A 24,418-nucleotide genomic window follows, 5' to 3' on the forward strand; every position below is an offset into this window, starting at 1 on the left:
GAGAGCCGCAACCCAGTCATAATTGAGTGCCCACAGCTCTTGAAGAAACAGTTTGGCGAGCATTATCACTGGTGTCACTACACCCAGTGGATCGAATATCTGTGCTATTTCCGAAGCGATTATCCTTTTAGTTGCCTGGCGCTGTTTTGAAGAGATTCACCTTAATCTGGAATACGTCGGACTTTGGCAGCCAGATCAGTCCTAGTGTCTTTATTGAAGCTTTATTGTTGTCATCATTAAGACGCACCTCCAAATCTTAGATGGGATCTCTTGCGGAAGATTGTTATGGTTAGAACTCCATTTTCGAAGAGATGATAAAAATGATCCGTGGGTGACAAGCGCACAAAGTCGTTGCATGCAAAGAGTTGATGCGCCTCTTGGTAGCTGCTTTTCTGGCACCCAGCGCTTCCAGCGACTGAAGACGTTTAGGATTTGCCAACGACTGCTCGTAAAACGTGAGGGTCGTTTTATCCAATTTCTTGAGTACTATGTGTAGGAGTAGTGGATCCCAGGTGCCCACCGCAACTCCCAAATTTTTCAACCCATGAAGACACTCTTGTGTGGTGTCATGCAATGACTTTAGAGTTGCGGCTGATGTTGTATCTGATGATTGCGATGGTTGGCCCAGAATTTTGTTGAGGAAGATTGCCAGTAGAAGCCGAGGGTTGTTGTATCGGCCTTGCAATAATTTCCAAGCCACTGCGTAGTTTAAATCCGACAAAACTAAATGTCGTATTAAACGTTCCACTTCGCTTCCAAGATTCATTTTCAGGTGCCACATCTTTTCACATGGTGCAATTGGCTGATTATCCACCATCTGGGTGAACAGGTCGAAGAATTGCTGCCATTGTAAAGAATCTCCTTTGAAGTTGGGCACAGTAATTTTCGGTAAATGGGTCCTTACATTACTGGTAGCAGCAGGCCGCTGTGTGGATAATGAATCAATTGCCTCTGCTATCATAATGAGCGTATTTTGGACTTGCTGCTCTAGTTGAATACATGCCTCAAAATTATATCCTGTTGCCGCTGGATCCTCTGAGGCCTCCCAGATGTTGTTGTGGATCTCTTCGATCTGATCACAATAGCGCTGAATGGTTGTGCCCTGCAACTCATAGTATTACCGGGATTGCTCCACCGAAAACGCATTTTGAAGCACTCGTTTTAATGCTCCTATGGCTGACTGTTGTCGTCCGATCTGTTTCTGCAGCCCGGTTTCCTTACGAGAGATGACCGCTGGATGCTGCTTCATCGTCTTGTGTTCCGACTGAGCCTGCAGCATTTCAATATTTTCCGCAAACTCCGCCGATTATTTTTGAAAGGCTTCCCTGATGAGATGGTAGTGCCGCTTTGCAAAGTATGGATGGGTTTGATCATCCCCGAACATACAATGCACTTTGCTACGTTGTGGGAAAAAATGTTTGGCCATTGATCTGCCTAGGTTGCAATTTACGTGCACATGGAATAATGTTTGCAGATTTCAATGCGGTCATTATAGATAATATAGAGTATAAAACATATGCAAAGTATAAATGAAATAGAAGCATAGAACTCTACATTGATCATACCTCCGTTATTATTTATCCCACTGACTTCTATCCTACCTCGTATCCACTGACTTCTATCGTACCTCGTACCCACTACAAGAGCTTTAAACGAACTTTAGATCAATTTCCACCGAAAGTTAGTGATTTTCTGTTATTCGACCTTGAAAGTATTCATTTTTTTTAGCATTATGAATTTACGTTTGACGAACCATAAATCTGTCCATATTGTACCTACAAAAAATAAAAATATCCATTCTTTTTGCTATTTAAATTGTTTTGTTTCTGCTTAATATCATTTCTACATAAAATGCACGTTTTTCAAGTTATTTGCGAAAAACCGTTGAAAACATGATTTTTTTCGATGAAAGAACGACATGTTTTAATATGAATAGCTGGAAAACGACTACTTGAACAAAGGATTTTCACGAAACATTTTTGTTCAGAATCGACCGTTTAATAGATTGCTGTGGTTATTTTGAAAAAAATTCCACTCCGGAGGGGTGCCTCACACCTTTGTTTCTTATGCCACCCTCTACCCCCAACCTGAATTTCATGGCAATCGGTCTTGACTGAAAGTATTCGGAGGTTGAAAGCTTTAATGACTGCACTACTATGACCCCTTTTTGGGATGTGGCCGACGGCCTCCACAGCTTTCGAGAAATGAGCATTTTTGATGACAGCCCAATGCTCGTCGATATTCTCAGGCTTAGTATATTTGCCGTCCGATCAGCAAGATAGCTCATCCAAGGGTTGAGGGACAGCTGAATTATACAAGCGGTCTATGTTGAACTTAGGGGTCTCAGTTCTCCAACTATGCGAAAGATGACGGAAGCGATACCATTCCATGTCAAGAGAGCGCGCATTGCGGCAGCCGTCAAAAACAATTCAACATCGGATGCACGTCTGCCACCACTCGGTTTTTCAGAGTACAAAAGTACATTGCCGCAAGAAGGAGAGGAATACTCTCTAGAGACCCACCATCTAGCCTTACTTAACCCTACACCATCTATCCTGTTCCGCTAGAACTCACGCTCAAGTCTACTGTGAGCTATCTATCGATCCATGCTAATCTGCGAAAATTCCTTACATTACCACAAGTGAATAAATCAGAAATATGCGGTCTATTAAAAAATTCGTTATTTCGACTAAACACTCATGGTTTAATTAACATCGAACACTTCTTATCTAATGATGTAATTAGTTGTATCTGATGCGTCAGGAAAGCATGATTACCAAAGTGGCTACTTTCGTATGTATTTGCTTAGATATAATTATAGCTCGCTGCAAAAATGTACTTCGAGACGAGTGTGATTATAATACACACTCACTTGTCAGACAATCTTCCTTGCCATTGGGTAAATGACATATTATGTCGACAATTAAGAATAACCCTCTTCTTTTCCCGCAACGTGCTGGTCGTCTATATCTTTTTTTTTCCTGCACGATTATCACATTCACTGAGGTAAACCAGGATGAGGTGCACTTCTTAATTTTTTACAGCTTTTCAATTTATCCTGATTGCCCGCACAAGCTGCTGCAGCCGATTTCAGAAAATAAACATCTTTTTAAAAATACTTACTTGCTAAGTCTACACTTGTGACGATGACCCTTATTGTACGGATTGTACGTGCCATTCTTATATATATTCTGGAAATTGAATAGGCCGCATATACATACATATGTATTTATACAGAGGATCACATAAGAATATCGTATTTTTATATTTTATTAGGCATTTTCGTATCGGTTTCAGTTATTCTTCTTCTTCAGCCTTTGTAACGTTCTCGTGGTAGGAAATGTAATTCTTTTCGATTCGCTCACTTTATTGAGTCGATACAAAATAAACAGCATAATTTTTACCTCCTGTATAGCATATAGTGCTGCTATACATAACTCTACTCTAACTCTACAGCTACTCAAAAGAAAAAACAAGTCGGGAAACCGGAAGCTAGACGCTTCAGGTATGAAAGGTTTTGTGTATTTCTTTTATAAAGAGATTTGGGTGTGCATTTGTCCATTACAAACAAAACCTTAAAAATGCACACGCTGAGTTGGATGTGCAATATGGTTATCGTGCCTTCAAATTTGTCGCTTCAATTGAAGCGGTTCGATTTTGCCGATTCTTTTGAGTCGACTCGCCTCTTTCAAGGTGAGTCGCATCATTCACATGAATGGAATGATTGGCATATTTGAGTCGACTCAACCATCTTTACCCCGTTCAGAAGCATGGTCGGCTTGTCTTGATCGGTTGAGCCTCTTTCCTGGATGAAGTCGCGAAGTTTTCGAGCGTATCAAGCCATGATTGTTCGTATTCTGGTGCTTCTTCCTGTAGGCGGCGTTCCTCACATTGCCGTCAGAACACTTCGATTATGCTGATGACATTTGCTTGCTCTGCAACCAAATTATCGATCTTGGGCACATGGTTCTGGAAGTGGTAACCAAGGCACACATCTGTTCTGTCACTGCATTATTTCGAACCATCTAATTTACAGTTAACATTGAAATTGAGTAAGAAATGCAAATATTTATTCAGCAACTTGAATTGAACACTTTCTAATTTTTCAGAGGATATCGTCGCACATAGAGATATTTTGCCGATCTAGCCGGGCAAAATTATTTATTCAGTTTATATTATTTATTATAACTCCTTGATTGATTTTATGTTGAAACTGTTTTTCAATGAACAGGAAAGATGCGGACAAGACGGGGTACTCGGCCTTTTAAGTACTTCTAATCGGATAATCACTTTTTCTTCTAGGTGCCGCCGCGGTTTGGAACAGAAGAGACCGACTTATTTCCATGCGGTCCTTACTGTCCCAAACAACGGCATTTTTCAACCGCTAATTCTCCACTCCCCCGGTGCGTTCAGAAAATGAGTGAGTGGAGAGTTCCGCGCCATCTACCCGTCCGCATCCGCAACATTCGAAATAAATTTCGAATGCTGCAGATCCTGCCGCGCCACATCACTCCGCCCCCAGACGAAACCTAGGGGGTTTCGGCGACTTCGTTCGCCGTTAATCCACAAAGCGGACACGACGCTGCTTCGAGCGCACACGGGTTTCAGCCTGGACAAAGAGACCGCCTTTTTGTGACCACCGATCTCGAGCTGGAAGAAATGTTCTCCCCTCTCGAGAACGCGGTACGGGCCCTCATATGGAAGCTGCAGCGGCTTCCGGACGGCATCCGTCCTGATCAGCACGGGCGTGCATGTGTCCAGTTCCTTGGGCGAACAAGCAGGTATGGACGAGTGTCGAGTGGGTGGTGGCGCTATGATGCGTCGGAGATTGTCCCTCAGCAGACGCACCAACCCCGACTCCGTGAGACCCGATCTCTTGTCGAAGACCGGATCGCTTGGGAGTCTTGGGTTCTCCCCGTATACCAGCTCCGCGGGGCTAGCAGCAAATTCCTCCCGGCGGGTTGTACGAAGGCCGAGTAGGACGAGAGGCAAGACTTGAGTCCAGGACGGGTCGTCGCGTGCCATAATGGCGGCTTTCAGCGTCCGGTGCCAACGTTCCAGCATCCCATTGGATTGCGGGTGGTATGCAGTAGTCCGCTGGCGTTTAAAACCCAGGAGTTTGCCTAACTCCGAGAAAAGAGTGGACTCAAATTGCATTCCCTGGTCAGTGATGACCACTGCAGGAACGCCAAAGCGAGGTATCCATTCTCGGCAGAGGGCTTCGGCACAAGATTGCGCCGTAATGTCTTTCAGAGGTATTGCCTCAGGCCACCGCGTGAATCTGTCGATGATTGTGAGGCAATACTTGTAACCGTGCGAGTCTCGCAAAGGCCCTATTATGTCGAGGTGTATGGTGTGGGAACGCTTGGTAGTGCGGGGGAATGAACCCACTTCTTTCCTTACATGCCTGGAGACTTTGCACTTCCGGCATGCGATGCACTCTCTGGCCCAGGAATTGATATCCTTGTTCATGGAGGGCCAGAAGTATTTTCCGGTGACTAACCGGTTTGTTGTCCTGATGCCGGGGTGCGCCAAGTCGTGAACTGCGTGGAATACTTCCTTGCGAAATGTGGCCGGAATGTATGGCCGAGGTCCCTTTTCCGAGTCTTCGCAGCAGAGCGAGAGGTTTGAGCCGAAGATGGGCAACTCCCGAAATTTGTATTTGGGGTTGGACTTGAGGCTCTGAAGTGCTGCGTCATCCACCTGCGCCTTGGCAATAGCCGAGAAATCGAATGAGGCGGGGATGTTAACTTCGGAGACACGAGACAAAGCGTCAGCAACTATGTTGTCCTTGCCGGACACGTGCTGGATGTCTGACGTGAACTGGCTTATGAAGCTCAAGTGTCGAAGCTGACGAGGGGACGCTTTGTCTGGCTTTTGTTTCAAAGCATAAGTGAGAGGCTTATGGTCCGTGAACACTGTGAACGGCCTGCCTTCTAGGGAGAAACGGAAGTATTTGATGGACAAGTACGCGGCGAGCAGTTCGCGATCGTAGGTACTGTAGTTCCGTTGAGCGGGATTCAACTGTTTCGAGAAGAAGCTCAACGGCTGCCAAACTTGATCCACCTTTTGGTGAAGGGCAGCACCTACTGTGATGTCAGAGGCATCAACAAAAACGGCTAGGGGTCATCTTGCTGAGGAAATGCCAAAAGTGTAGCATCGGCCAGTTGCTGTCGGGATTTGTTGAACGCGCAGACAGCCTCTTCAGACCACACAATCTCTCATGTGTCTTTTGTTTTGGGGCCAGACAAGTACGCGTTCAAAACGGACTGGTGATGGGCGGCCTTGGGCAGGAAACGACGGTAAAAGTTTAGCATGCCCAAGAACCTCCTCAACTCCCTCACTGTTTTTGGACGCGGGAAGCTTGTGATTGCTTGCACCTTGTCTGGGTCGGGCTGTATTCCTTCAGAGGAAATGGAGTGGCCGAGGAATCTCACCTGTTGTTGAAGGAATTTGCATTTCTCAACGTTTAGGACTAAACCGGCCTCAAGGAGACGTTGAAAAATGCACTCGAGATAGGCTAAGTGCTCAGACTCAGTGGAAGAAGCGACCAAAACATCATCCAAATAGACGAAACAGAAATCAAGGTTTCGCAGGACTGAGTGGATGAACCTTTGAAAGGTTTGCGCCGCATTGCACAATCCGAAAGTCATTCGGGTGAACTCGAAGAGTCCAAAGGGTGTGCATATTGCCGTCTTTGGAATGTCTTCAGGAGCTACTGGGATTTGGTGGTATGCCTTGGCTAAGTCCAAGATCGAAAAGATGCGGCAATTCGCGAGGTGATGCGCAAAGTCGTGGATGAGTGGAATCGGATATCGGTCATGTGATGTGGCGCGGCAGTAAAATTTAATTACTTTCAGTATTGTTTTTTGTAACTTTAATTGTAAAGTTCATTGCAACGTCCAAAACAAGTTTTATTTCAACTGTGCAGAGAACTATTTAGAGTTTAAAAAAAAAAAAAAAAAAAAAAAATGAGTGAGTGGAGAGTTCGAAATAAATTTCGAATGCTGCAGATCCTGCCGCGCCACACATTCATCAATTGTATACTTTCGTAGCGCTATTTCTGTTGATGATGGCTCAACGCTACCTGTAGCATCAATAGCTCTAGTTCCGCCTTCTCTGTTTTGTCTAAAACCTCGAAATGCTGATGTGATTTTTCTTCGGCCAGTGCTCCAATGAATACGACAAACATTAACAAGTCGGAATATCGGAAACTTCAGATATAAAGATTTTGTATGTATGAGAATTTGTATATTTGGATTCATAGAAAATCATCGTGCGAATTTATTTATGACAAATATACCCAACACTGATTCTGTTCAGGTTTTGTTTCACACAAAACCTTTTAAAAAGGAGTAAACTCCATCGCTGGCTATGCCGTATAGTGAAATCCACTATCCCCTGTTAAACGACAACTGAGTCTCATTAGAATCATGTGACACAGAGCAGTAGTATATAAACCTGCACGGAGTCGAACCACATGTTCGGAAAACGTAACGATTGCGTATATGTGTGGTTGACGCACCGAACTCCATTCGGGGGAGCAGTGGTAAACCTAGAAATAAGTTTCTCACACGCAAATTTATATTAACGCTCAGTCTGCTTGTAAAGTATAAGTAAGTGTATCCGGATAGCTGAGTGGTTAGAGTATAACATACATTGTCTCCTACAGTGTACTGTAGTGTACCGTTACGGTCTTGAATGAAGTGCTCTAACACATTTCAAGGCTGTGATCCAATATGGATTGTTGCGCCAACGATGATTATTATTATTGCTTGTCAAGTAATTGAATTCAATTTCTAGTTATTATAGTAAACTCAATAATATGCAGATATTTTACTTCATCTAAAAACTATCCAGGTTGTTTAAACAAAGCAGGTAGCATCGCAGATTTTTCTGATCTTAAATTAAAGAAATTAGGATTTTCCATGGACGAGATGAATATTGTCCGTTCGGAAGCAGCAAAAAGTTTTCAAATCGAAAATGGCAAAGGTACACTTATAGTTATTTTATTCAAGAACAATTTGAACAAAGTTTTTGTGAAGTATTGGAGATGTTTCATCATAAAGATTACCGATGGAGCCGAATATCATTAGGATGTATAGCATTGGATGCTGCGACCAATGGAGGAATATCAACACGTGGTGTCACAGAAATTTTTGGGGAATCGGGTGTTGGAAAAACGCAACTGCTCCTTCAATTGTGTTTAATGGTTCAATTACCTCAGAATATTGGTGGACTTAAAAAGCATGCGGTGTACATTTGCACTGAAGATATTTTTCCATCGAGACGTCTGTATCAGTTAATCGACAAATTCCAGCAGCAATTTGATAGTAGCATTTCGTATGCAGAGAACGTGTTCGTTGAGCATATTATTGAAATGGTATTATTTTATTATATAAATATCATAAGACTCTTAAACCTATCATTCACAGGACGAGCTTATGGATTGTGTTTTCAGCAAACTACCTAAACTGTTAAAAATTAAGAATATAGGTCTCATCATCATAGATTCCATAGCAGGTGTTTTCAGATTACAAGACGACATCGTCAAAAGAGCTAACACGATGAGAAAATTAGTAGCAGAACTTCGTCGTCTCGCAAATAAGTATAACTGTGCTGTTGTATGTTCGAATCAGGTAACTAATAAAGACTCCACAACCCATAAATTTATTAAATTTTGATCAAACAACTTTCTGATAGGTAACGTCTGGTTTAACTCACTTGAATGAGTCGCAACCAAGTTTAGGGCTTGCTTGGGCTCATTTAATCACAACACGGCTCAAAATATCGAAAATATATAGAAAATCTGAATTATATCATACAAACCTCAATCCAGTCTGTTCGTCACTAATAAGGACTATGGAAACTATTTTTTCACCTGGTTCAAGTAGGGGATATGCGAAATTTTTAATTTCATCGGACGGCATCGAAGAGGCTTGACTAGTATAGGATATCATCATTATCATTACCGGATTTTTAAAGTAAAAATAATTTTAAGCATAATTAAATGTGATATTGTGTCAAAGTCTGATGAAAATTACTTATTTTGATTATATTTAGACATAGTTATTTGATTAACTTTAGAAATTAATAATTTTCTTTTAGTGGCAAATTAAGAACAATATTATATTTAAAATGACAATGTCAATGTTTTTGAGAACTTAAATTAAACAACTTATGTTAAGCAAACCTTTCAACGAATTTAAAATTATGAAATCTACCATATCCATTTTGATGAGGTAAATTCTTCTCTTAATTTTACCTAATCGTATTGAAATTCAAAAACGAGAGAACCACTAGCATAACTTACACTAGAGTCAGTCATATTGTGACATTCACTACTTTGCGCATAATTCAAAAAATGGAAGCCCATATTATAACCTTGTGAGCGAATGATTTTAGCAGCATTCAGCATAACACCAATCGGATGGCGCCCGCAAATCGTGTTGCCAAATTTCTTTAAATAATCAGTGAACATTGCAGGCTCCAATGATTCGATAACATCCATCCCCTGTGAAGCATTTCAACTAAGTTAAAAAACGATATATATTAAGGGGATTTTCCTATGTGACGGTTTTCAGAATTTTTTATTTTATGTATATTTTGATGACGATATGATACGTTGGCAGTAAACCGCAGAAAGTTTAGAATTCAAAATATTTACCAAGTAACAGCACGAGGCAAGTTAAAATGCCTACAAAACGAACAATTAATTTAATTAATTTCCAGGATTTTAATGTTTAGGAAAATGTAACGTTTAGTAAAATTCGGCCGATAGAGATAATTATACAGAAAAGTAAAAGCTCAAATTTTTGGTTTCAGATTACTACAAACAGAGATACGCTTCCTACAAAAAAAAAAAAACAAATACAATTATCAAATTCGTTAATCAAAAATGTATCATAATTCAAGACTCCGAATAATATTAAAATTGGTTACAATCTTTTCTTGTGGCAAAAAAAAACTAATTCTAAAAACAGGTTGAAATATCAAGCGTCACATAGGCAACCCGGTTATAACAACTTACGCGTTTATCTAGCTTTTCAATTGATTTGTGTATTGGTCCTTGTGTTTTATCATAATAGGTATAATTAAATCTTTCACCCCAGTGACAGAAGTCTGATGATATGATAAACAAATTTTGAGGATCTTTGAAGTACGGTGCAAAAACGTCGCCGTAAACTGCTTCCTGCTCAGGAGATAATGATCCCACTAACACGGGGATAATTGTGAATTGATCCTTATACCTAATCCATGAATTATGAGAAGCAAATGAAACGAGTTGTCTCTTTTTACTTTTAATACTTACTCTTGCATGATTTTTGCAATAAAAGGTAATTGCATTTCAATACTATGTTCATTTTCGTCAGTTTTCATATCCATCCAGGAAAATTGCTGGGTTTTTTCTAATTGAGCGTTAACTAGAAAAAAAGATTGCTTTCTAATTATTTTAAAATATTTGTTTAAAACCTTATCTAAATCTTATAGTTGATTTATTTCCGAACCAGAATATGTTATTTACTTGTAAATACGTATTTCGGGCATTTAATTAGATATTGGGGTTTGAGTGCCCATAATATTGCAGGTGTCTCTCAGAAGCTTTGTTTGTACGTTGCCTGTGGCATAGTTCAAACTGTTCCCCGTAAGATTGCCAAGCTCCCATGCGTATCTAACTTCCTACTGTTCCCGTAGTCCTTGACATAAACGTGGTGACACGTAATGCTGTCCTCTGCGTTGCGTTCTTCTTTCTTTTTCCTGGGCGTTTCCGCTTTTCTCTCATACTCTCCCCTAGGTACCGAAACAAGTCTTTTCGTTTGTCCTATATAGTTCTTCTCACATTCTGGACGTATCATTTTAATTCTCGGTCTGTGGGAAATCTGAGCTTACTTTTGAGTTGGTGCATTCTACTCGATGACATCATGTCGACGTTCAATCCTTTCATCGTTTTTTAAACTTCGACGAAACCGCTAAGTACATGATCCCTTTTCTTCTCTTCGCTTCCAAGTTGTTGACGAGGAATGTCAATGTTCGTATTTCTTGGCGTTGCGTATTTTTTCTCGTCAGATTTTCAATAATCGATTTTTGAAAACCGTTCTTCAACTCCGGTGTTTGATCATATACTCCTTTTCTTTCCGATGTGCCTTATTCATGTCTTTATGGACAATGGTCATCTACATACTTTTTCCAGATCATTGAGAGCAGGCATTTCGATTGTAGATAATATTCAATCTTGTCCATGTCACTCAAAAAGGGGGCAGGGGGTTCCCCATTGCTACCTCACCAACACTAGCCACGTTCAACCGAAGCTCCCGAGATAGGTGGCCAGTGAGACAGCCGACAATATGATTGTCACTCAAACTCCAATGTCTAATTAAATTATCTTATCATAATTAAAACATCCCTGGGTAAAATTCTATATTTAAAAAATAGAAGAGAGGAAAAATTTAAATCCAGTATGTACTGAGGAAGGACACAATTGGTGTCCGAAATACATATTTGCAAATAAATAACATATCCCGGTTTAGGAATAAATCAACTGTTTATTTGGATTCAAGTAGATAGCGTGGATTAAATCGACGAAATTGAAATATATGCTTATAGAAATACTTTTAACATACTCAGAGTATCCACTGTGAGATCATAAAAAGGTGTCTTGTAGGTTTTTGCTATTGAAAGTGCACAACCACGAAGACGTACGTGATGAGATGGTCCCAGGATAAAAATACGTCTTCTAAAATCAGTAGAATTAAGGTAAAAGAAGGATTCGAAATTAGATGCTAACTTACACCACGGCGGGGCTAACTTGACGATAGGCATACCCAGCACATTCGCCGCTATATGCGTAACCAGCATGGCTAAATTGAGAAAAAAATAATTACTATTGTAGAATCTCTATTTTGAAATTATTGACTCACGGAGCTATTATCGCTCTAGCTGGACCATGGACCAATTCAGCATTGCTCAACCAATTTCTTAACTCTTTAGATAGTTCAATAACTGCAAGGAAATAAAACTGGTTATAATAGTTCCTAATGAAAGAACCAGAGAGAATCACTGAAAAAATGTTTACAAGTTTGCCAAGAATTTTTTTAATTTATCATTTACATGGTAATATCATACGTATGACGTTGGGCAAAATGTGACTAACGAAAAAATAATTTTGATTTTGGAATAAGTGGTCAATTTTCACCATAACGTAATTTCATTTCCAGAGGAAAATGTGTTCTAAGTTACAAAAATAAAGCATGGCTGTTATGTGCGGTATTAAAAATTTTTCAAAATATAACTTAGTATTATTCCAACAGGGAGTGCACCTACAATACTCGATTTGATCGATTTGAATATCTAAGAAGCGTTGCTTCTGCCGATGGCGGCACCGGATGTACAATTTGGAAGGGTAAAGATCTCAACTCTAGCATCAAATTGTTACTGTTCTGTCTGTGCTATATGGGAATGGTACATGGAAAGCGATTGCCACTGTTATTCAAAAGCTCCAAACTTTCATCAATATATGTCTGATCAAGAAGCGGAAGCCCAATCATAGAGGCAGCTGAAGCTGATTGACGGGAACCGGCAGCGATGGCGCGGGGATGTGGTTTATTGCAACCGTATGATGATTCTCTGTCCGGACAGCTGAGTGGTTAGAGCACAAGGCTGTCGTACGGAAAGTCGCGGTTCAAATCTCACTGATGGCAGTGGAATTTGTATCGTGATTTGACGTGTAATGTACTGTGCCGTTACGGTTTTGAATGAAGGGCTCTAACACATTTCAAGGCCCAGATTCAATTGGATTGTTGTGCCAACGATTATTATTATACAATGATTCTGGCAAGAGACATTCTTGGTCACAAATGAATATTTATTTTGCAAGGTTTCCATCGGATCATCAACTTGGCTGAATATTAGTAGAGCAGTCACATTTTCTTGAACAGTCAGGTCGGTATGCAAGATATTTTAAAAAATACTTCTTCGATCTTGCTTGAGTGGAACATATACCTTTTGTGTATTACTATTTTCTAGTTGAATCTCTAAATTACGAAATATTATTAAAAGAAAATGTTTTTTTTCATATTTTTTCTCAATTTTTACAAGCGTTTCGTTTCAAAGCTTAAAATTTGTGGTGTAAAGTAAAAATTAACAATTTTATTGAAATATACCTTATTAAGAACAAATTATTTAAAACGTAAATTTTCTTTAAAAAGAAAATTCTAAACATTTGCTGTTTATAAATTTCTTCCCGCTTAATTATCAGCCAAATCCGAACTTGAATGAAATGGTCTTCCAAAATTGGCGTCCTGTCGTCCTATATGGTATGAACACCGTATGAGAATAATGGGGGCGAAGATGTTTCGTTGGATCAGTGTCGTAACACGCTATCATTACGTCGGAAATGCGGGCATCCGCGATCGATACGAAATTTCACTCATCGTGCTTACGAGAACTCATTAAGATTAGCTTGAATAAAAAAGTCAATGGGAAACGAACAAAAGGGTGATCGAAACAGTTTTAACTTGATACGCTAAATGTTGATTTGATAACCTCTCGACACCACCCTTATAAAGGTATTGCGGAGACAAGTGACAAATTCCATCTAGATGAGCCGACATATACATATGTCATAAGCTCCGCCATTTGGTACAACGTTTATACGCCAACGAGAAGGTATGCGCCATAAAGGCGGCGCGATAAATAAAAGCAAAGCTCGTGGTTGTTTGCAGAAACTGGTTAAAGAGGTGAATTAGAATCCGTATGGACTTGGCGTAAGCTTGTCACCGGGAAAATCGGGGCTCTGCCGAGTACCGACCAGATGGACCGCATTGTACGGGCATTATTCCCCAGACAACCTGTATGGATTGATGTCAATATTTGGAAAGCGTCGCGGATTGCCCCCTTTTCACAATGAGAGAGCTCGAAGAAGTGGTTCTCACCATCAAAAATAAGAAGGCGCCAGATCCTGATGGTATCCCGGCGGATTTTTACAAACTGGTGTTTCGTCAACGGGTAGACTTGCTGCTTGGGACAACCTGTATGGATTGATGTCAATAGTTTGGAAAGCGTCGCGGATTGCCCCCTTTTCACAACGAGAGAGCTCGAAGAAGTGGTTCTCACCATCAAAAATAAGAAGGCGCCAGATCCTGATGGTATCCCGGCGCATTTTTACAAACTGGTATTTCGTCAACGGGTAGACTTGCTGCTTGGGACATTCAACGCTTGCTTGATGATGTCAGAAATGCCATCAATTCCGTAAGATGGACAGATATGCGATCGGCGATTGACTATAGAGTCAAAATAGGTAATTGATTTATTGCTCGACTGGAAGATGAGCTTCTTCGAGCAAATTAAAGCAGCAGCGAATAGGGCTGCAGCTGGAGTCCCAGCCTTGAGTCGGCTAATGGCGAATGTTCGGGGCCCTTTATCTACTAGGATACGTCTTTGTATGGGAACAACGCAGTTGGTTCTGCTCTATGGCGTGGAGGTATGCGATGATGCCCTCGACAAAGGAGTGCATCGTAAGTGCCTTACTCAAATGCAAAGACGGAGAGCTTTGCGAGTGACGTCTCCTTATCGTACTGTCTCAGAACCGGCCGTGATCCCCGTTGCCCTCCTTACCAAGAAGCGGAAAGCTGTCTACCGCCCTAAAGACGAAAACTTAAGACAGTTGAATGCCCGTGAAAAACGTCAAGGCACCCTTACCGATTGAAAACTCTTTTGGCAAAATGAGCCAAGAGGCAGATGGACTGCGAAGCTCATCAACAATTTAGATCCATGTCTGAACCGAAGGCATGGTGAGATTGATTACTTCCTTACTCAACTTCAAAGCGGGCATGGAGGTTTCCAGTCTAAGCTGCACAGGTGGGGCGTGTGGCTGGAGTTGTGTTGCGCTAATGCGGGTTCTTTTTATTGCCAAGAAGATTGAACTTGACTGGTGGAGGGACTGGATGACAAAGAGCTCCCTGAACTAATAACTCCCTTCCTCCCCTGGTAAAAGAATATCCCTGACTTGAAGGCTCCCAAAGCCGGGAGAGCGGGAGGTCTGCCCGAAGTTATGTGGACAGAGAGGTGTTTAGTTGGTAGTCCGGCAGCGTACGGGAGCCCAACACACTGCGTAAACGCATTCACCTACCCTGTTGCCCCAAAAAAGTCTTTCAGAGGTATCGCCTCAGGCCACCGTGTGAACCTATCGATGATTGTGAGGCAGTACCTGGAACCGTGCAAATCTCGCAAAGGGCCAATGATTTCGTGGTGGATTGTGTGGAAACGCTTGGTGGACCGAGGGAACACACCTTCCTCTTTCCTCACATGCTTTGTTGTTTTGTACCTCTGACATGCGACGCAATGTTTGACCCAAGAATTAATGTCCTTGTTCATGGACGGCCAGAAATACTGCGGCGCGACCGTTCGTTGTCCGAATGTCTCGGTGCGATGATAAAAGTCAAGTGCCGAAGTTGGCGAGAGTGCACTGTCGGGCTTTTCTTTTAAAGCGAAAGTGAGTGGCTTATGGTCCGTGAATAATGTGAACGACCTGCCATCAAGAGAATACCGGAAGTATTTAATCGCGAGGTACGCGGCGAATAACTCACGATCACTCTGTTGGCGAAGAAGCTCAACGGCTGCCAGATTTGATTCACTGTTTTATTGAAGAGCATATTGCTGAGGGAAAGCCAGAAGTGTACCATCCACCAACTGTTGCTTAGACAGCGTCTGGAAACCAAACGATCAGACCGGAGTCTTTGGTTTTCGGCCTAGATAAGAAGGCGTTAAGGATTGATTGATGGTGGGCGGGCTTGGGCAACAAACGACGATAGAAGTTTAACATACCCAAGAACCTTCTGAGATGCTTGACAGTTTTTGGAAGCGGGAAGCTCGAAATCGATGGCACCTTGACTGGGTCCAGTTGAATTCCTTCAAGGGTAATCGAACTCCTAATAAGTCTGATTTGTTTGATAAGAAATTGCAGGGGCTGGTACATTTTTAGTCTTTTCAGCGGACCTACAATGGTACTAGCATGCCGCGGTATTTGCCGAAGGCCCAACGACCTACTGTCCGATAGTCCGGGAGGCAGATCTAGTCCTACTCCCCGAACGCAAAGCACCGACGGCTTCTGCCAACTCAGAGACGGTGGCTGTTAATGCTGCCACCATCTGTTGCAGCTGAGGCATCTGATTTGAGTTGTCTCAAGACACCTCATCAACCATGCGTTGCACATGTACCTCATGAACTTTGTACGCGATGACAGCTAACATATCCAGACTCCGAAACCGCACATATCAGGATGGACTGTGTGCTCTCACAAAAATTGTAGTAGCTCGGCGTCGACTTTGTTACCACCCAATCACTTCACGAAGCAGTTGGATTGCTGCAAGATCACCTAGCGTTAGCTCTACCAGGAATTGGTTAAGTTTAGTCGTCTCTCTCACTGACAGGGTTTATGAGCTGCTCTTTTGATTGGCTATAAGAGTAATTTTCGAGAACGTCGGATCGGAACTGCCTACCCACTGTGTAAGTGAAACGAACGGCATCAGTTGTGCCACCGAAGGAGCAATCGAAGTCTTTACTGGCAAAGCCTGAATTGTTGTAACGGTGCATGTGCTTCATCGACTGAGATCAGATGAGACCGGAGGAAGACTTGCGGAAGTACTTGGGACAAAAGTTAGCGCAACGTATTTCGATGTCCACTGAGTTTTTGTAGAAGTCACAGCCAACTTGAACTTTCTGAGGCATTTCGACCGGTTTAATTTTACTTTTCGCACGCCAAAACAATCACCGAATCTGATTTTCAACAACCAAAATTAAGAATTATATCCGAAATGATTAAATATGGAGGTGACCAATTACACCAAGCGGTTCATCAGCTGATGCTCAAGGTGTTGGACAGCGAATCAATGCCTGACGACTGGCAATGAGGCATTATTTGTCCCATACATAAAAGGGGAGATATCACGCACAGTGCAGCAATTATATAGGTATCACCTTGGTGGGTACCATCTATAAGATATTCTCGGCCGGGTAGCCCCGTACGCCCAAAACATCATTGACCATACCAAAGAGGCTTCACTCCAGGCAAATCAGCAACAGATCAGATTTTCTATCTGCGGCAAGCGATGGAAAAATTGCTGGAATATGGATATTAGTTGCACCATCTGTTCATCGACTTTAAGGTCACACCTATGATAGTATACCCAGGGTAAAACTGTACACGGCCATGTGAGGATATTCGATATTCCGGCGAAATTGATAAGACTGATTAAGCTGACCCTGACCGATATGCGAGGCCAGATAAAAGCAGCAGCATCACTGCTTGCACTGACAAGGTGATGCCCAATCACGCGTCCTCTTTAACCTGGCCCTGGAAAAATTGATTCGTGATGCAGATGTCAATGCAAGAGGTATCATCCTTTTCAAGTTTATCCAACTGCTGGCCTAAGCAGACGATGTTGATATTATGGGAAGAACAACTTGAGATGTGCAGGCTACCTTCATCCAGCTCAAGCAGGCGGTGGAAGGCGTGGTAACGTCAAAAAACAAAGAACGAACAACATCGAATCGCACTGATGAAACGAAAACAATAAAGATAGGAGACTACAACTTTGAAACCGTTGAAAGTGTCTCCTATCTGGGGTGGAAAATCACAACTCATAACAACTATGACGATGAAATCCGCGCACCATTGTTGGCTGTCAACAGAGCCTATTTCAGTTTACAAAAACTGTTTCGGTTGAAGCGACAAGGCTCTTACTGTACAAGACAATGATCTTGCCACTCATCATGTATTCCTCGGAGGCTTGGGTTCCTAGCAAGAAAAATTGCAAACTCTTGGCCGCGTTCGAGAGAAGAATTCTCTGAAGAATTTTTGGTGTTTGGTGTTTTTTATCAATGACCTCGCCTCCATCCTCACCTGCCGGTATTTGCTTTACGCAGACGATCTTAAATTGTTGAATAATTTTTCTCGGAATGTAGTTATGCGGGGCATCAAATGAAAGGTCTCGACTCGTACTTCTCGTTGGCTTCTCTGATAGGGCTTTCATCTCATTCCAGCTAGGGATCTTCACTATGAAACATTGCTCCAAAAATTGATCCACATCATCAATGGTTATAGGAAGTTTGGGGTCCCTCGGGAAATCATCATCATGATCATCAACGGCGCAACAACCGGTATCCGGTCTAGGCCTGCCTTAATAAGGAACTCCAGACATCCCGGTTTTGCGCCGAGGTCCACCAATTCGATATCCCTAAAAGCTGTCTGGCGTCCTGATCCACGCCATCGCTCCATCTTAGGCAGGGTCTGCTTTGTCTTCTTTTCCTACCATAGATATTGCCCTTATAGACTTTCCGGGTGGGATCATCCTCATCCATACGGATTAAGTGACCCGCCCACCGTAACATATTGAGCCGGATTTTATCCACAACCGGACGGTCATTGTATCGCTCATAGATTTCGTCATTGTGTAGGCTACGGAATCGTCCATGCTCATGTAGGGGGCCAAAAATTCTTCTCTCGAACGCGGCCAAGAGTTCGCAATTTTTCTTGCTAAGAACCCAAGTTTCCGAGGAATACATAAGGACTGGCAAGATCATAGTGTTGTACAGTAAGAGCTTTGACCCTATGGTGAGACGTTTCGAGCGGAACAGTCTTTGTAAGCTGAAATAGGCTCTGTTGGCTGACAACAACCGTGCGCGGATTTCACCATCGTAGCTGTTATCGGTTGTGATTTTCGACCCTAGATAGGAGAAATTGTCAACGGTATTCCCCTATACTTATTCTTCTTCGTGTTTGACCAGTACGGTTTGATGCTGTTGGTTGATTCGTCTTCGGTGCTGACGTTGCCACCATATATTTTGTCTTGCCTTCATTGATGTGCAGCCCAAGATCTCGCCCCAATGGCCGCCTGCTCGATCTGGATGAAGGCAGTTTGCACGTCTCGGGTGGTTCTTCCCATGATGTCGATATCATCAGCATAGGCCAGTAGTTGGGTGGACTTGAAGAGGATCGTACCTCTTCCATTTACCTCAGCATCACGGATCACTTTCTCGAGGGCCAGGTTAAAGAGGACGCATGATAGGGCATCCCCTTGTCGTAGACCGTTGTTGATGTCGAATGGTCTTGAGAGTGATCCTGCTGCTTTTATCTGGCCTCGCACATTGGTCAGGGTCAGCTTAGTCAGTCTTATTAATTTCGTCGGGATACCGAATTCTCTCATGGGCGTGTACAGTTTTACCCTGGCTATGCTATCATAGGCGGCTTTAAAGTCGATGAACAGATGGTGCAACTGTTGTCCATATTCCAACAGTTTTTCCATCGCTTGCTCAACAAAGTACTCAACCCATCGCTCTAATATGCCCATTCTGTCGGAAATCAGATTTCCCTCTTTGTCTCGGCAGGATGAGCATCGAGGTGTATAAGGCTTCATCCTGCTGACCTGTTGGTAAAACTTGCGCGCCTGGTGCGGTTGCTGCCTGTACTTTTCTAGTTCATAGACTTGTTGGTTCTCCCAGGCTTCCTTTTTCCGTCTGTGAAGTCGCTTCTCCACTCGACGGAGTTCGTGATAAGTCTCTGCGCATGCCCGCGTTCTCTGAGAATGCAACATTACTCGGTATTCGGCATTCTTCCGTTCCGTTGCTAGCTTACATTCATCGTCAAACCAGCCGTTCCGACTCCTTTTGCGGCTGGGGCCAAGTATGTTTGTGGCCGTATCCATGATAACGTTCTTCAGGTGATTGTGAAGATTATTTGTTGATGCTTCATCTCCAGGTCCTCTGTTGACTGCAGTTATTGCGGCATTCATTTCCCTCTTATAGGTGTTGTGGATGGCTTCATTGTTCACTCTCACTTGATTGTCAGAGGGGATTCCAGGTGGTATTGTAATTCGAGCTCGGAGCACCATGCCAACGAGATAGTGATCCGAGTCTATATTGACCCCCCTATATGTTCTGACATTCATCAAGGTGGCGGCGTTCGATCAACACGTGGTCAATTTGGTTGAAAGTGGTCCCGTCTGGAGAGGCCCATGTATGTTTGTGGACCGCTTTCCGCGCAAACCAGGTACTTCCAATAACCATTTCGTGTGACCCTGCTAATTGAATAATCCGCAGTCCGTTATCATTTGTTTTTTCGTGTAAGCTATGGGAGCCAACGTATCGCCAGAATACGGGCTCCTTCCCTACTTGGCTGTTAAAATCCCCAAGTATGATTTTGATATCATATCTGGGTTCTACTGCCTCGTAGAAGGTTTCCTTCTCCGACTCTGCAGTCTCCTCTGTAGGGGCGTGAACGTTTATGAGGCTTATATTTATAAACTTGCCTCGCAAGCGCAGAGTGCATAGCCGTTCGCTTATGATTTCAAAGCCGATAACAGCAGGTTTCATTTTTTGGCTGACTAAGAAACCTACTCCGAGCACATGGTTTACTGGATGACCGCTATAATATATGGTGTAGTGGCTCTTCTCCAGAAAACCGGTCCCTGTCCATCGCATCTCTTGCAACGCTGTTATATCAGCCCTATATTGGGACAGGGTATCGGCTAGCTGCTCATCAGCTTCATCTCTGTACAGGGAGCGCACGTTCCATGAGAAAATGCGCAAATCGTTATTCCGTGTTCGTTGCCGGGTCCGTCGTTTTAAAATCCGTCCTGTCCGAGGCTCCTGTTGTGGCTTCGTAACAAGTTGTTTTCCGTGTAGGGTTGTCAGCCCTACCCAACCCCCAACCTGGAGGACCAGTTGGTACAATTTGTCCCGTTTTTAGGCGCGGGAAATCATCAACATTTCTAATATATGGTGATATACTATTATTAATTTTTTTTGGGCAGATATCGGAACGGGATGTATTTTGAGGCCTAGATTTCGCGCAGCTGCACCATTATGATTTTTTTTCAGATTTTTCGTTTGGATAATTTCTGAGAACGAGGCCTGTTACACTTTTCGGGGCACACAATTTGAGCCCTGAATCTCCTACAATTTCGAAAAATACTAATTGAGCCCTTTTATTTGATGCCCCTCATGGCCATATTCTGCACCCCCTGACGTATGTATGGGGAGCTCCCCCCCTCTCCCTAAATTCAGCACAAAATGGTGCCACATGCTACAGGGTGCGGCAGCATAACTTCCTTTTTTCGAAACTCAATAAAAACTATTGTATGCATCGGAAAATATTTATTTATTTTTTATAATGTAGGTACATGTCTAAAGTTTTTATTTACATTGTTTTGAAGATCAAATCTGTTAGGTGACGTCCCCCATTCTCCATACATTGCGTAAACCGATTTCTGGCATTTGTCATGACTCTTATTAGCATAGCAGGTGTTATGTTGGCAATTTCTTCTTGGATGTTGGTCTTCAAATCTTGTAGGGTTCTTGGACGGTTCACATAAACACGGGATTTCAAAAAACCCCATAGAAAAAAATCACAAGGGGACAGATCGGGAGAGCGTCCCGGCCATTCCAAATCGCCTCTAATTGAGATAAGGCGCTCGGGAAAGTGTTCCCTCAAAACAGCCATCGATACTCTTGAAGTGTGTGCTGTTGCACCGTCTTGTTGGAACCAAGTGTCCCCCAAATCCAAATTTTCTAGCCGTGGGAAAAAAATTCTGTAGCATATTTACATACCGGTCCGAATTCACTGTCACTGTAACCTCATTTTCCTCAAAAAACCAGGGACCAATAATTCCAGCTGAGGAAATTGCACACCACACTGTGACTTTGGGTGAATGCAAAGGCTTTTGATGCAATTCTCGAGGGTTGGTGTCAGCCCAGTAGCGCATGTTTTGTTTATTAACCGAGCCACACAAATGAAAATGGGCTTCATCGCTAAAAAGAAACAATAGCACCCTCGGGAACGACATCAAGAAGAAGCTCACACGCGTTCATCCGTGAATTGAAGTCACGTTCTGAAAGTTCCTGCACTATCGCCATCTTATAGGGATGAAAATGAGGATCATCACGAAGAATTCTTCTCACAGAACGATCGGATAGTCCAAGGGCAGATGCGTGTTTGCGCGCAGAACGCCGTGGCGATCGCAACATTGATGCTCTCACTGAATGTAGTGACCCATGTAACAATTGATTTGCGGTCTGGGACGAAGCGATTCCGAAATGCACGCTGTGTTGCAATAACCGAACATCCGCTTGAAAAGTAAACCTCAACGGCAAAGGCACGCTCCTCACTATTCCAACGCATGATGGCGACTGAACCGTGTCGGAACAAAACTTTACAGTATCCCCTCTTGAACGAGACCACTAGCTCTCCGCTATGACATCAACTAACTGAGTGGCGCGCATTTTAAAAAAGAAAGTTATGCTGCCGCACCCTGTATATGTACAGATTCAGGATTCACAGACCAAAAGTTCTCACCAAATTTCGTGACAATCGGTTTAGCCGTTTCTGAATAAATCGGGTTTGGCAGACAAACAGACATTGAATCCATTCTAATAAGGTTTTGTTTCGCACAAAACCTTAAAAGTGTATGCTATTAGAAGAGGAGAAAACCACACAGTGTACGAGAAAGAACTTTGGAATATCTCATTAGTAAGTTTTGTTATGAAAACAGAGAAACAAAATATGGTCAAGGCCATTATTAAACTCATTTTTGGAACTAAAACCATGTCTGGTTAAAATGGAACCCAACAGATCGTGTCTCTTGTTGTTTAGTCAGTTACTTGGATCCGTCGGATGAGGAATTAAGAAAACAGGCACTTTATCTGCCGTAGAATTGCAGTAGGCCGAGGACGCGGTAGTTTGTGCCAGAAGACTGAACCAAGGGCTTCCAGTGGAAAAGCAGCATTAGCTGGGTGCTCTCAGTTCTTTTGTGGAGGAAGGCAGCGGAAGAGTAAATAACGCGTTGATTTTCTCTACGATCACGTTCTGGGAAAGTCTTACTTAAGAGATGTGCTGATTCAACACATTCATGAGACCAACGATCGTTATTATATGAGCGTTGGTTCGGGAGAAACTTTATGTTGTAGCGCCAGAATATATTCTATTTAGTATTTTAGAACGTGTGAACCGATATGTGTGATCTCTTCCAGATTAGAACTGGCTTTCTCAGATATTCAAAACCTACAAAGGTATATGTGGTTACATTTATCGGCACCATCAAGTCTTTGCCTTTACAAATTTGTTCGGACCTTAGCACTAATGTATGTATACCTAGCTGCTTTCTGTAGATTCACAAGACGAGGTCAGTTCGGTCCCATAATGGTATTAATTTAGTAGGGGTTGCAAGAATTTTAGACAAAGTGTGGCAGCAAGTGTCATCCAACTTCGAAGGAAGCCTCGTGAAGCAACGCCGCAGTCAGTAGTTTTAAATGTTATGTGAAAAAATGCCTTTGGTAGCAAGTCTTATGTACGAAGATTCTCATACACATTAGGCCATACTAAATAGCAGACCTCGGGATCTACTAACGGACAACAGTGATGATCAACAGCTGCTTACTTCCCGGGACAAAACGCAGGTTCAGGATCTGCAGACTGAATGGATTAGGTTCGAAAGTGAAGGTAACTCAGGCGTAAAACGAGATCCTAAGGAAAAAGACTACAGTCCGCTATACTAGAAAGTAGCTTGAATGGTGGAGATTTTCTCTGACCCCGGTGGAGATGTGAGGCAAATCAGACTTAAAACAACCGGCAGGGATAGTATGCACCGGACGCCAACTTGCGCACTCCTGTCAGAGAAATCACAGTGCAATAAGGAAGTGGAAGCAGTGGCGACGAGCCTCCACGAAAATGGGTGGTGTGTTGATTGCTCAGGTAGCCTTGGTGCTCTGTTCTGGAAAACCAAAAAATGGTTAATATCGGTGAGGTTCAAGTCTAAGTATTCCAGGTGAAGTATGTTATAACCACTTCAGTGAACCTAACTGCGGATTTAGCACTCGTATCTCAATGAGGTAACTCACCGGTGGCGGCCGGCAAGTGTGACCGATATTGTCGTAGAAAAAGCTATGCATAAGAACATGCGGAATATGCTTGTGAGTCAGTACAATATTGTGAAACGCATAATGTTCCGCATTGCAATATTGACCCAATGAATACGATTTTCATCCAGAGAGGCTTAACAATACACTGTAAGTCTTCCCTGCGTCGTAAGAGACGATTAAAAGGGATAGAAATTTGTGTGTTAGCAACCTGCAAACTTTGAAATTTGAAGCGTTTCGGAAAAGGAGGCCGAAGACGAAAATGGACTATGATTGGTTTCTGGAATATGCGCACGCTTCTCCATAATGATTACGAGGGTCCCCAGAATGCTCGCTTTCTCAGCTAGAGCGGGAATTTCAACGATATAAGCTGGACGTTCTGGGCCTAAGTCAAGTAAGATGTTGGGACTCTGGAGTGTACTCCTCTCCCTCTTGCAGCAATGTGCCTTTGTACTCTGGAAAGCCAAGTGGCAGAAGACCCGAATCCGATGTCATGTTGGTTCTGATGGCT

The 24,418-nt window shown here is 42.7% G+C and overlaps 2 protein-coding genes across 4 annotated transcripts in view; one reads left to right on the plus strand and one right to left on the minus strand.

Moving 5' to 3' along the window:
• The window catches only part of LOC119650628 (DNA repair protein XRCC3), a 29,808-nt gene extending 20,616 nt beyond the window's left edge, over positions 1 to 9,192 (plus strand). The window contains exons 2-5 of one of the 3 annotated variants that reach the window (XM_038053534.1): positions 7,861 to 7,992; positions 8,046 to 8,383; positions 8,436 to 8,639; positions 8,704 to 9,192. In XM_038053534.1, coding sequence (XP_037909462.1) covers positions 7,861 to 7,992; positions 8,046 to 8,383; positions 8,436 to 8,639; positions 8,704 to 8,943 — 914 coding nt within the window. In that variant the 3' untranslated portion in view covers positions 8,944 to 9,192. Of the gene's footprint in view, positions 1 to 7,831; positions 7,993 to 8,045; positions 8,384 to 8,435; positions 8,640 to 8,703 lie in introns of all 3 variants that reach the window. The other 2 variants (XM_038053535.1, XM_038053536.1) reach the window with 2 other exon arrangements.
• The window catches only part of LOC119650629 (protein MEMO1), a 41,779-nt gene continuing 26,397 nt past the window's right edge, over positions 9,037 to 24,418 (minus strand). The window contains exons 2-7 of the mRNA XM_038053537.1: positions 11,919 to 12,000; positions 11,790 to 11,858; positions 11,622 to 11,734; positions 10,313 to 10,424; positions 10,031 to 10,250; positions 9,037 to 9,514 (exon numbers count right to left, since the gene is read on the minus strand). Coding sequence (XP_037909465.1) covers positions 9,266 to 9,514; positions 10,031 to 10,250; positions 10,313 to 10,424; positions 11,622 to 11,734; positions 11,790 to 11,858; positions 11,919 to 12,000 — 845 coding nt within the window. The 3' untranslated portion in view covers positions 9,037 to 9,265. The remainder of the gene's footprint in view (positions 9,515 to 10,030; positions 10,251 to 10,312; positions 10,425 to 11,621; positions 11,735 to 11,789; positions 11,859 to 11,918; positions 12,001 to 24,418) is intronic.

This window comes from Hermetia illucens, chromosome 3, assembly GCF_905115235.1.
Source record: "Hermetia illucens chromosome 3, iHerIll2.2.curated.20191125, whole genome shotgun sequence".
Taxonomy (NCBI): domain Eukaryota; kingdom Metazoa; phylum Arthropoda; class Insecta; order Diptera; family Stratiomyidae; genus Hermetia; species Hermetia illucens.